Source organism: Arachis hypogaea, chromosome 1, assembly GCF_003086295.3.
Source record: "Arachis hypogaea cultivar Tifrunner chromosome 1, arahy.Tifrunner.gnm2.J5K5, whole genome shotgun sequence".
Taxonomy (NCBI): domain Eukaryota; kingdom Viridiplantae; phylum Streptophyta; class Magnoliopsida; order Fabales; family Fabaceae; genus Arachis; species Arachis hypogaea.
In genome coordinates this window covers 5424371-5438892 of record NC_092036.1, presented here as the reverse complement: position 1 = coordinate 5438892, position 14522 = coordinate 5424371, and the positions used below count along the sequence as shown (strand labels likewise).

The following is a 14522-nucleotide window of genomic DNA, read 5'->3' as shown; positions in this document are numbered from 1 at the left end:
TCTGACATCGGAAATCTATTACTGTCTTAAAAACACAAAATCTAAATAAAAGTGTATATATTCAAAAATTGAGAAAAATCTAAAATAATCTCTGACAATTATTTCAAAAGACAACGAGACTTTTGGAAAAAAAATATCTAATTTGATCTCTGATATTTATTTTTATAAGACTGATTAGTCCTTGTATTAAAAAAAGTTAATATTATTTTTTTGACACAGAAATTAATTAATCCAAAAAAAAAAATTAAAAGCCAGGTTGAATATTTTTTTTAAAAACTCGTTGTTCTTTCAAAATAATTGTCCGAATCGGATAAAATATTCACTCTTCAAAATTAAAATGAGCCTTTTTAATTACAAAATGCAGTTATGTTACCTCTAATAGCTAATTTACACATGTTAATTATGTCTTGAACATACTATTAATGAAGATGTTGTTTTTATTTGTTATTTTGTTTTTTTTAAAGAAGAAAAAGTCACATGTATGCAAGATGAGTTTTTTAATAATAAGAAGTAGGTTCTTGGAATGGGGTTGTTCCTCGAATAATGTGAGTATGTGGATGTGTCCCTATTCAATGGCTTCATTAGTGTGCCACTATGCTCACCCACTGCACATCCATCTCCCAATTCTCTTCTTTTTTTTTCTTCTCTCCAATTATTGCTTCTTCTCTCTCATTTTTTTATTTTATATCACTCATCAATTCTCCATGCAACTTGCTCTACCATCAAGCTTCTTTGACCAACCTAATTAGTTTATGTATCTACCTTGAGTCTTTAATGAAGAATCAATGAATATATATATATTTGGATCATTGATGAATTTTGTATAAATAATTAAAATTAATGTAATTTTCATGTGAATAATATTATATCGATAACAACTAGAAAAGAAAAATAATATAGATACATACATATTTACTCTTTCTACTACACTTGTATATACCACATTTCTTTTTTTTTAGGTTCTTTGTCAGTTTTTGATGCAGAATTTTTATTAACGAATACATGTACATGTATATATATATATAGCATACTAATTAATGATGAAAAGAGGTCAAACACTCACATGGATTTTGTTAAAAAAATGGTTGGAAGGACAATAAAAAATCAATTTAAAATAGTTTAAAGGATTTTTATTTTATTATTTAATTACTATTAAAACAATTGAATAATTTTAAATGTAATAAATGTATAATTATAAATATTATATAAAAAATAATAGATATTATATTAAATAAATTTAATTATTCTGTAGATCTCTATAATTTTATTAAGAGTAAAGTATCATTTTTGTCCCCAATATTTAGGGTAAGTTCTATTTGTGTCCCTAACGTTTAAATCGTCATATTTGTATCCATAACGTTTATAAAAATGATTCAATGTTATCCTACTATCAATTATACTAACAAATCAGATTATATTTTTAATTATTCTCACTTGTATGTAGTCATTCTCAATTAGGTCTCACTTGGATGTGTTCGATTTTAATATTATACCCACTATTTGTGTTTAGATTCAATTATATCCCTAGAAAAGTGAATTATGTAAATGTTGTAGGAATTAGTTTCAACTTTTTATGAGCTATTTTTTGGAGTGGATCATCGATTCTATTTTAGACATTTGTATTCTAACTTCAAGAAGAGATTTTTAAAACTCAAACTAAAGCGTCCATGATGTGTAATTGACGGCAGGATAACATTGAATCACTTTTATAAACATTAGGGATACAAATAAGACGATTTAAACGTTAGGGACACAAATAAGATTTACCCCAAACGTTGAGGACAAAAAGAATATTTTACTCTTTTATTAAATTTATAATCAGATCTTTATATTTTTTTCTTTCAATTGGATTTCTACATTATTTTTATTTTATTATTAGGTCCTTTCAAATGTAAAAAATATTAGAGTTCATTGATTTTTTTTAAATTGAAGATATTCATAATTAAAAATTTAATTAGATCTTTGATCACATGTGTTTTGAAAAAAAATATCTTTTTAATGTTTGTTACATAAAAATGACCTAATTACAAAAGTGAAAATGGTGTAAGAATTTAATTAAAAAGAAAAAAAGTATAAGGACTTAATTAAAAATTTAATAAAATTATAAAAACTAACAGAATAATTAAACTTATTAAATAAGATAGTTTTCAATTATTATTTCCTTAATATTAAGGTTTTGTTAATAAGTAGTATTTTAACGTTTTCGTTTCTGACAACTTTTAATAATTAAGAGATTTCATGTATTATGATTAAAAAATTTCATGTTAAAATTAAGAATTTTTTTATGTTACGGTTAAAAGATTTTGATATTATTTTTTCGATAAATTTTGTATCATTTAAAATTATTATTTCTTTTTTTTATCATTTTTTTCATCTTCTATTCTTATTTTATCCTCTTAATAAAAAATTTGTATGATGATTAAAAAATTTAGTATTAAAATTAAAAAATTTCTTGTGTCACAATAAAAAATTTTAGTGCTATTTTTTAATAAATTCTGAATAATTTAAAATTCTTCTTCTTTTTCCTCTTCTTCAATCTTCATCACCATCATCATTTTATTTATCTTCTTCTTTTTATTTTACATTCTTATAATTATTCTTATTTCATCCGGAATCAAAATAAGAAAAATATAAAATAAATAAATAAATAAATAAATAATATTGCAATAACACCATAAGAAAGAGGAGAAAAAGACATAAAATAAAAACACAACAACAATAACAATAAAAGAACGACGATAAAAAGAAAACGCGTGAAAAATAAAAAAGAGCAAAAAAAAAAGTATGTGATTCACGTGTACATATATCGTATGAATAATTTTTTACACGTCTAAGCCAACTTAATTGAATTTAGTTAATAAAAATATTTGAATTATAATAGAATCGTTTCTAAAATAGGTAAATTTAATGAAAAATTTTTTTTTGCAAAATTTCGTTAAAATATAGGTAAATTTATGAATATTTGCATCATCAATTGATTGCAATTATTATAAGTATTGTTCTACATTTTGTCCGATTATTTGAGTTCTTACGTTAAGTATGGCTCACCCAACAATAGTAATTTCTTATTATTATGACCTGGCTAAGAACGAAATTTTATATAAGGGAATTATTTTATTTTATTTTTTTGGGTTTAGGGAATTAAACTGCTACCAACACGCACTAACTAAAATAATTAAACAACTAACTAAAATAATTAAACAACTAACTAAACTGATAGCGCCACAATCATTATAATGAGCACGAGTCTATTTAATCTAATACACTAAGTAATTTAAGATTAATTAATTATCATAAGCTTCTTAGTAATTGTCAAGTACTTCTGTACGAGTAATTATTCTCACGTGTTATCTACATGCTAATATTCTAGATTTCTGTTCTTAAGAGAGATGCAAGATTAGTTAACTACTAATTAATTTTATATTGAGAAGAGTATTCTTTAATTTATTTTATTTATTTTTTGACCATGATTTTTTTTAACATTTTCTCATTGTTTTGTACTCATCAGTAGATCAGAGTGCATGCATTAACTTCTTGGGGGAACAAAATAAAGTGAACAAAAAATTATTTGTCCTTTAAATTTTTAATATTCCCTTATTTGAATAGTGCTTGTTGTTAACAGCATGGAACAAATAATGGTGTTGCCAAGATCAAACACAAAACCCCAACATAACATCATTAAATATTCTTTGGTGCCAAATAGATTGTCACGCTCATTTTGTTTTCGTCTGTTCATTTTATTCTTCCAAAGTGTAAACGATTTAAATTTAAATACATAAACTAACCCATCTGAATATTATATTAAACATTTTTTAATATTTTGTTTAATTTCATATATGATGATTTTGATTATGCTGTACATAAAAAAGTTCTATACTATTATTTAGTTAAATTTTTATGTTTATATTGTACAACAAGAACGACGAAGTCTTGTCTCACTAGGTGAGGTCGACTACATGAATCAAATGTGGTAATGTTAGGAAGACAAAAAAAAAGAATTTGCCTTATTTAGCATTTGTTAATTGTCGTTTTTGGCTAATTTTATTTGGTTACCAAACATTTCTGAATCAAACGACGCCATTGAGCTCTGTCATGTATTATTTCTATAAAAAGACCATTTACATGTAGATCTCGTTTGACCACTTCATAAATGGTCTTCTTCGGTCTTCTTCTACCTTTCACTTCTGCTCTATTTTTCATTTCATCCACCTTTTTAACTGGCTGTTCTGGCAGTCTTCTTCTCATATGTCCAAACCACCTGAGACGCAATTCTACCATCTTTTTCACAATTAACGTTACTACAACTCTCTCCCTTATATCTTCGTTTCTTATTTTGTGTTTATATTATATATTTTGAAATAATATATCATTGAATCAAATATTTAATTTTAACCAGTATAATACATTAACATATAGTTGAATATTTGTATAAAAGCACATATAAAACTTATAAGAATTTTTGGAGATTAACCTTTTGTTATATTTATCTTAAATTTAAACCACTGTGAACTAATTCTTTATTTGTTACTAAAAATACCGCCTCAAGCATTTTTAAAAGTTTAATCCAGTAGTACACTTATTATTGAGTCATATCTGCTATATGCTAATATGGAAAGAATGAAAACAAAACAACAATGATTAATATATATTTAAGAGAAAATGCCAAGCCATCACTACCAGAAACAATTAATTATTATAAAGTATACTAATAAAATAAAGACATTCCTAAACAAGTACTTTGAATTATTATAGCCCACACACCATATATAATTATATATATATATATAAAAATATAAAATAATGTAAGTATTAAGTGGCATGATTTTTATTTTGGTTTTAGCAATCTATTATTATTATTATTATTATTATTATTATTATTGGAAAAACTCTTTAGACCAATAATTTTTAGTATTTTTTATTATATTTTATTAATACAAATATTAAATTATCTTTAATAAATAAATTTTATTAATTTATGTGTACAAATTCTAAAAATATAAATATAAATTATATTAATTTATGTGTATAAATTTTAATTAATATAAATATAAATTATGTATTTTTTTATATAAAATTTCTGTAAATATGAGTGTATATTATTATTAACTAAATATTAATAAAAATATTATTATTATTATTATTATTATTATTATTATTATTATGGTGGCCCTTGGTGGTACTGTGGGGATGGGGCAGGTGTTGAAAGAGAAAGTGACTCCATCTTCATATGAGAACAAATAAATAAAAACACATACGACGCTTGAATAGAAAAAAGAAAAAGGGGGAAAGAAAACAAACTTTGAATATTTAAAAATAAAATAAAATTATGATGAATATAATTGGTGTTGGCACACCAGCTACTGCCAAATAATTTTTCCTAAAATGGAAAGATTCTTTTTTGTAAATGATGCTTTGGGAAAAAGTCAGCCAATGTGATTTGGGGTTTCAAGTTTGAATCCTCATTTGAGTTACAAGTCTTTGAGTTTTGTGTGAACCTACAACTCATCACTCATCATGTGCGAGCGTGCAAATCCAGCCAGACAAGGATCTTATTATGTATGTGAACTACTTTGGAACAAATTAAAGGAAAAAAAAAAAAGAAAGAAAATTGTTGAAAAATAAAATATGATTCCCCAAAGTCTAATTGCTTCCTTGCAAATAAACCCTAAATAATTCAGTTCCTTCTAGTCGTCCTTAATTACTATCATATCAAATAATAGCCAGATAAGAATTGGGTTAATTAATTAAAGATGTATTTGATTTGTATTTTTATTTTCAGTATTTTTTATTTTTAATTTTTTATAAAAAAATAAAAAATAAAGCAAAAAATAAAAACATAAATCAAACTCGTCAATTTTTTTTTAAGTATAGAAAGGATTATTGGCGTTGATGTTGATATTAGATAATAAAATTGTCAGCATATAAAATTCAACTCAACAATTCTATAGCAACTTAATTTAAAAATTTTCTATAATTTTAATAGCCAATATATTTTCAACCATTAAGCGCCATTATAATCCGTCATATTTTCACTTTATTATGTTTTCAATTAATATGTAATCTCTGTCTTGTTCAAAAAACTTCCTATTTCCTTCTAAAGCATTGCTTTCAATTATACTTGCAAGTAGATACCTAATTGCCTAATTATTATAAGAATTTAACTTTGATGTAATTATACTGTAAAATATTTTATATAATTGTGTAATTATATTTATTTTTTTACAATCATCCATGTAGTCAATAAAAATAATAGTTATTTTTTATGATGTATCGTTACATGATTAAATACATGTGTAAAATAAAGTTACGTTATTCTAATAGTGCATTAAAATTAAATTTTTATTATAAATTAAATGAACTTCTAAGACAACAAGCAAGGCAAGGAGTTCAAAATTAAACGGAAATATTTGATAAAAAAAATTAACAAGAATTTATTTTATTTAGTATCAATTAATTATTACTTGTTATTTTTTCTTCTCTTTATAACATTATCGAAATTAAAATCCTTTCAATTTTAAATGAGTAATTGCGCATATAACAAAAAATATTATTCAGAAAGAGCTAGAAAGATGAGAATACAAAAAACAATACAACATATATATAATGAAAAAGAAAAGAGTGAAGACATTTGAACTAGTCTTATTTAGTCACATCTATCTTCACCTTTTAACACTCCATTAAAACCTTGTTATATTAGCCTAATAGCCTTGGTGGTTCCTTTGTTTTTGGCATCTCTATCTATATAATTTTCTTGATAGAGTGTTAATGGCACTATTGTAGAATTCTCATCAACACTTGGGAAGATCACTTGGAGGTGGTAACAAAGATTCATTTGGTCCTTTTCCATTATCCACAACAAATGCCATTTTCAGTCCCCATGTTGTGTGTATTTCCAAATGGCAATGCATAAACCAGACACCTAAAATGAAAAAAGAAAGAAAAAATCATGTATTGTTTAGAAAAAGGTAGTTGTTATCCAAATAAATCATTATATTCTTATTTTTTTAATAGAATAAAATCTTTTATACAACTATTTAATCGTATAATATCATTTAAATATCAATATTTTCTATTGTTTTTCAATTTAATTTTGATATAAAATCTTTCATGTATTCATCTAATCATATAATATAATTTAAATATCACTATTCAACTCTAATATATTAGCAAATTTGTAAGACTTATGAGACTCATTTAAATTAACATAAAAAAAGTAGGTTGAAATTATTTTTGTTGTTTTTGTAATAAAATATGTAAAATTTTGATTGTTGTTTTTCTTTTTTTTTTAAACCTAGAAAATTTACGAAATTTGATTTTAGTCCTACTATTTGTTTATTACGTTAAATGTTAACGTGACAAATTAAATACTAAAGAGCCATGTATTTTGTCACACTAGTGTTTAATGAAACAACCTAATGGCTAAAACTAAAGTTTAAAATATTACATTTTATATCCATCAAGTGATCAAACCTAGAGTGATCATAAAATAATGTAAACTAATTTTGCATTCATTAAAAATGGAATAATTTAACAAAATTATCGAAAATAGATAATTTATTAGATAGTTTTTTCAAACATACACTTTGTATAATTTTATCCGAAAACTCAAAACTTGATGGTATCAAATTAATTTATATTTTTCATAGTTAAAATTATTAGTACTTTACTTTTTCAAGGTAAAATATAGTATTTACATGTAGTTTTTTTTGTGCAAAACCGATAATTAAAAATAGTTAAATAAAAATTTAATAAAATTTATTAAATTTTTATTTAACTATTTTTAATTATTAATTTCACATTTGAATAATTGCACGTGAATTTTCACTTTATTACTGTAATAGTTCATATTTTTACCTGGATTATCAGCTCTGAACCTTATGGCAACCCAGCCTCCAGAGGGAACACCAACCGTGTTTCTCTCCACAGGATCCACAAGATTAAACTTCTTAGTATCTTTATTAGGGTTGAAATTCCCTTTCCCCTTTCCAACCACAAAGAAATTGAATCCATGGAGATGAATTGGATGATTCTCAGGTGTTATCATCCCAGTATCTTGCAACACTAACTGAACCGTAGAGTTGTAACCAACCCTATAAACTCTTGTCCCTTTTGTGGTTCTCAAATTCGTTACTTGTGACCCTGTGAAGTTGAATAGTGCTGGAGGATTTGCTGGAAAATCATCTGTGAAAACTCCTTTGATGTTGAAGAACTTTGCTTGAAGAAGAGAAATCTTTGGCATCACGAAAGTCACGTTGTTGATGTCTGCTACCAATCTGGTTCCGTTTACGCAGGTGGCGCAAGGTGCGATACCGAGGCCGACGGTGAACAGCAGGTTATGGTCAATCTTTAAAGGGACTCTCGCCGGATATTCTTTAGAGTTTAAGCTTCTTAAAGATTCTGTAAAAGCGGTGGAAACTGCCGTGGCATTTGTCGGAGGTAAGGAAGTCAGTGTTGTGACGGTTGAGGCAAGGGTACCTGTACAAATTGTCAGAGATATAATTATTTGTAGGTGAAAACTTAGGTGCAGTCGATTTCACGTGAAGTTGACTGCTGAGAGCCGTTAGATGATTTGACTGATTTAACTAAATTTTCATCTAACGACTCTCAGCTATTAACTTCACGTGAAGTCGACTGCACCTGAGTTTCCACCTTATTTGTATGAATAATAATAATGTTAAAAATTTAAAAAGGACAGGAATTTTGTTAGGGTAATTATGATTATAGATTTAGTTGGATGGATTGATGAATTTCAAGTGAGAATTATAATTGTTAATTTATGATTTTGAGGAACAAGAAGGACTATTGAGCACCAACAACTAGCTATTTTGGATTAATATTTAACGTAAAATGTATTTAATCTTCGTAATCGTAAGAAAAAGTTAAGATATAATAATTCATGTTATATATTTTTTATAAATTTGTATATAAATTCTACATAATATGAATGTTAAATTATAATAATTCAAACTTCAAAGTGTATACATGTAGTCATGTAGAGAGAAATTAATAAAATGTTATAAATTTAGTGTAATTGTCAACTATTGACTAAAACTTAGATATTATATTATACATAATTTATGTGTATGTGCATGCATGTGAGTAAATATATACTTGATAGAAAATATCAAAAGTTTAGTATATTGACCTTGGTAATGTAACGTGGCAATGGCAGTTCTATTATCAACGGGGATCGGAGCGTCCATAAAAGGAGAGGCTGCAAGTAAGAAATTGCCGGTCTTGTGATTAGCTTTTAGAAGAACGTTTGTGGTCTGACCGGGTGCTATCACAATAGTGTTTGTGTTAAATGGTTTTATGTATGTGGCATCAACCTCAACCACTGTGAGTTTGTGCTCTGCTACTTTGAAGAAGAGCTCTTCATTTAGCGCACCATTTATGATTCTTAGCAAATACCTCTCTCCTGCTTTCACTTTCACCGTTAATCCTGTTGCACAGCAAATAAATCACGTACATTTTTACTGAGTTATCCTATTCATATATCAGGCATTTTAAATATAATATTTATTGATATTTGTCTGCATATTTTTTTTGTATTTAATAATATCTTAATAGAAAATATTTTTTTTAAATGTTTAGACAAATCTAAATTCTATTAGTATTATTCGGTTTAATTCTTAATATATATTATTAAAATTAGTTTAAAAATAATATATATTATTAATTATTAAAATAAAAACATTTTAAATATTTTATATAATTAAATAAAAATATTAAAAATAATTAAAAAATTAATTTATATTTTATATATATGTTATATCTTTGTTTTTTATAAAAATTTAAAATTCGTATGTTCTATATTATGTCGTATCTTGCATCTGTATCAGTGTTTGTGTATTATATGTATGTTATAACTCTAATACACAAATTTTTATGATTTTAATTTTGATATATTCACAATAAAAATGTAAAATATTTTATATAATTATTTAATTATATATATATATATATATATATATTATATCTTGCATCAAAATTAAATTTAATTATTATATACTGCTATAGTTATTTTAAGTGACATTAACTTGGTCTAGGCCATGGTACTTGGTTTTCATTACCTTTTGAAGAACAACCTTGGATAGGTCCTACGTGGCCATTGATTGTATGTGCATCAGAAACATTTGGTGCTAATCCTGATTTCAAAGCTTCATTTATGATAGCCTCTGTATCTGATTTCCACCATTCACCTAAACAAAATAAAGTATTTCGGTAAACTATAAAAACTCATTCTCTATTCTATTTGACTAGCCTATATATGTTCAAAGGAAAATTTTGATTTCGATTTTATTTTCTCTCATTCTTGACCATACAACCAGAGAAAATGTAACACTTAGATATAATAATTAAAAGTTTAATTACTTTATAAATCCTTATAGTTTTAATCCATTTTTAATTAAGTTGCTATAATTTAAACATTTATAATACAAAAACTTACACTATATAATAATTTTTAATCAGATCGTTATAATTTAATATATTTTTAATTTAATCCCTAAAATTTAAAATTTTTTTAATCAAAACTCTATAATTAAAGTACCATATATTGAGAAAAAATTGACATGGTATAGGAATTTGATTAGAAATGTTTAAATTATATGATTGAAAACTTTTGTATAATAATATAAAGACTCGAATACAATATTTCAAATTATAAAGATAAGAAAATCTAAATATTAATTAAACCTTATAAAATATTCAAAAGGATAGTATATTTTTTATTTTTGAAGTTTGTCAAAAATTTAAAAATATTTTTAAATTTTATTTTATTTTAATTTTGTTCTTAAAATTTTTAATTTATATCAAATATATCCCTGACAACTAAATTTTTAGAAAATTTAGGACTAATCCAGCAATAATATATAACAACTATATCTGATTCACTTGTATTAAAAGTTGTTCTTGTAAAATTGTTATTAAATTAATTTTAAATTTTTAAAAAAATATCTGTTAAAAATATATTTGATACAAATAAAAAAATTTTAAGACAAAATTAAAATAAAATAAAATTTAAAAATATTTTTAAAATTTTTAACAAACTTTAAAGACAACAAATATACCTTACTCTGTTATTAAACTTACTCAATATGATAACTTGTTCCCTATTAGGTTTGGGAAATGGGTAAGGAACTCCAAGCTTGGGCAAGATAACAAGGGCACCATGAACAGTGGCCCTAAGCCATAGGATATGTGCATGCCACCATAGTGTGCCTCTCTGGCCTGTGAGTGTGAAGTTATAAACATAGGCTTGGCCCGGTTCAATTGGGCATTGAGTGATGTATGCTGGCCCATCAGCCCAACCTGTTCTCAGTTGTTTCACCCCATGCCTGTCCAATTTTCATTTATCAATTTTTTTTTTACTTTTAATTTTGTCCTTTTTTTATTTTTGTTTCTAATATTAATTTGTTTTTTTAGGTATCATTTGTTTTGAGATACTGAAATTGAAAAATTGAAATTCAGTATTATATTTATTGATTTAGAGACTGATATTAAAATTTTTGTCTCTATTTTAATCTCTATCTCTTAGTTTCTATCTCTCAATCTCAGTCTTTCTGTCTCTATTTCTCTACCAAACACTACCTTAAATACTAACTAGTATGTTAAATATTGCCATAAATTTTTATATCAATAAGTCCCTTCAACATTTAACAAAAGAATACAACTAAAAAACTAACTGTTTATCAAATCAATGTCAGTTAACAGTTATTTTTTTAAATGAATATTCAACTGTATAATAAAAAATATCCAAAATTCTACTAAAAAGAATATTCAAAAATGAAATAGAATATTCAAAGTTAGTGGTGATTTTGTTAAAAGCCATGAGAGAGATGAATAATATGAATCTGAAATTGAAATGAGATCTTAATAAGTATGGATAAAAAAATATTAGTAAAAAAAAAGTTATTTAAAAAAATTAATAAAAAAGAAATAGCACCCTGTACTTTTTCTTAACAAAATAAATTTTATTAACGGAAAAAAAAATTAAGATTAAAATCACAAAAAATACAAAATCAACAATTACATATTTTATCAAAATCAAAATCTTATCTAATCATTGTTAAATAAAAAAACTAGAATAAAAAAGTAGTAGAAAAAAGAAGGATATTATTTAGAATGATAAAAAAAACACTATAACACTAATTAGTACTTACCAATGGATGCTAAGATTGTATTTGACATGGTTGACCACCTTAACAAGAAGAGTGTCATCTTCCCTAGCATATATGGTGGGACCTGGGAACTTTCCGTTTACAGTCACAATAGGCTTTGTTGAGCACAACTTTGTAGCATTCTTCATAACCACCTATTACACATTTCATTAACCAATTAATTAATCAAAAATGATAGGGAGCCAGCTGTTTTTAGTAATTTTGATTATTATTTATTCAATATAAATATTAAATTATTTTTAATAAATAAATATTATTAATTTATGCGTGTAAATTTTTAAAGATATGAGTATAAATTGTATTAATTCATGTATACAAATCTTAATAAATATAGATTTAAATAATATTTTTTTTTATATGCAAATACCTGCAAATATTGGTATAAATCATTGCTAATTAAATATTAACCTAAAATAATAATATTTACTGGTCACGTACTATTAGTGTTAATTAATTTCCATCATATAGGAATATGAGGAGTTATTTCTTCAAAAATAATAACAAAAATGTATAACTAATTAACTAACTGCAGCATGCATGTACCAAATTTTTTAAGTTCCTTGCCTTGCTCAACAATTTCACCATCACTTGGCTGTTTAATTTCGTCAAGGCACACATGTTTTTGGTAAGGCCCAATATATATATATATATATATATATATATATATATATATATATATATATATATATATATATATATGCAACATGCCCAATTGAACAAATTGTATGTTTGATTAATTAACCAAAATATTATATACATAAAACATTATAACAGTGAATCATTTTTCACCCCCATGGAATCAAATGTTATATATTCCTATCTAAGTAACTAGGTACTTTCCTATTTTCTACTTTTATGTGTTTTATTGAAGCTATAAAACAACTGAATTAAGAAAAGAAGTTATGATTAAGCAAAAGGAAGCTTGCCGCCCCTAAAGAAGTTATATCACTACTTTTTGTTGATGTATTTAGAAACAGGGGCTATCATTGATGGGTCAAGACTCAAGGGATATGCATTTAAAGCCTTAATTTATTTTCTTAATTCTTCTTTTAATATTTAAATAGATAAAAATTTAAATATATATTATTTTTTGAAAACATAAAAGATAACAAAATTGAAAACTTTTTTATTTAGAAATTAAGCGAATAAATTAAGATTCTTTATCATTTTTCATATTTAAAATATAATATAAAATGATAGATATATAATTCAATGATTGACATAGGAAAAAAACAAAATGCTTAAGACATTGACATGGATAATTACTAGTATAGTAGTATGATAATGGGAAGTTGAGTAATAAAAGGATTTATTAGTTTGTTATTTTTTATAAACAAGAAAAGTATTTGTTACAATGACAGCGGTCAAATCTTTTTACCCATACTGTGTGTATATATATATTTGCATGCATACAAGAAAAAATATTATTAGATTAATTACTAAAGTGGTAATAATAATAATTGAAAGATTGAGTAAAGTGACAAATAAACTTCTGGTGATTTATATTTCGGATAAATTAATCCTTAAAAAAAATAATAACAAATTTTTTTAAGATAGAAAATGTAAACACAATATCTTCAAATTAGTCCCTATGATTAGGATAGGAGATTTTAATTCAAACTAACCTGTCTGCATTTATTATCCTAAAAGACTTTATTGATTTTTTTTTTCAAAGATTAATCTATTCGAAATATAAATTCGTAATAATTTGTTTTTCACATTATTCTAAATCAAAACTAAAATCTATTCAAATAAGTTGAAATGCAATGCAGCTACCTACATTGAACTTGTAGTGGCGAACCATGGCTTCCACTGATGATAGTGGAAGCATGCATATCGCTAGAAGTAGCATGGTTCGAATTCCGAATACCGCCGCCGCCGTCACCATAGCCACCCCCTTTGGAGAGTAATAATAATCTACAAGTACTTTAGATTCCAAATTCTTTGGTAGCTATGTATATTTTGATATGTTCTTCCCTAGAATATAATGCAATGCAAGACTAAACATGAAGGACAACCTTATATAAAGGTGTACACATATTGATACACATTGCTACAATGTCCTTTTAATTAGTTGGTTGAAGGAATACTTAAGAGGTAAGTTGTATATAAATTGTAAAGTATAAATTAATCCAAAACAACAAAACCCAAAAGATGAGGACCATAAAAGTTCTGTTATATTTTTTACTTGTGTATCACATAAAGTAGTTATATCCATCAAACTAGGACACTTTTTGAAGCTAAGCTAGTATGTGTTTTGGGGTTATGATATGTGTCTATTTTCTTTTTCTTTGGTCCACCTTCATATATGGTAAAGTACAACGATCTTCAAGCCACCAA

General features: G+C 25.0%; 1 protein-coding gene across 1 annotated transcript; it reads right to left on the bottom strand.

Moving 5' to 3' along the window:
• Window positions 1–6526: 6526 nt before the first annotated feature.
• Window positions 6527–14187, bottom strand: LOC112791978 (laccase-4). The gene is made up of 7 exons (XM_025835049.2): window positions 13963–14187; window positions 12165–12316; window positions 11095–11339; window positions 10074–10202; window positions 9146–9442; window positions 7855–8475; window positions 6527–6919 (listed from the first exon to the last, which is right to left on the bottom strand). The coding sequence occupies exons 1-7, from the start codon at window positions 14068–14070 to the stop codon at window positions 6789–6791; spliced, it is 1683 nt and encodes a 560-aa protein (XP_025690834.1). The 5' UTR covers window positions 14071–14187; the 3' UTR covers window positions 6527–6788.
• Window positions 14188–14522: the final 335 nt, after the last annotated feature.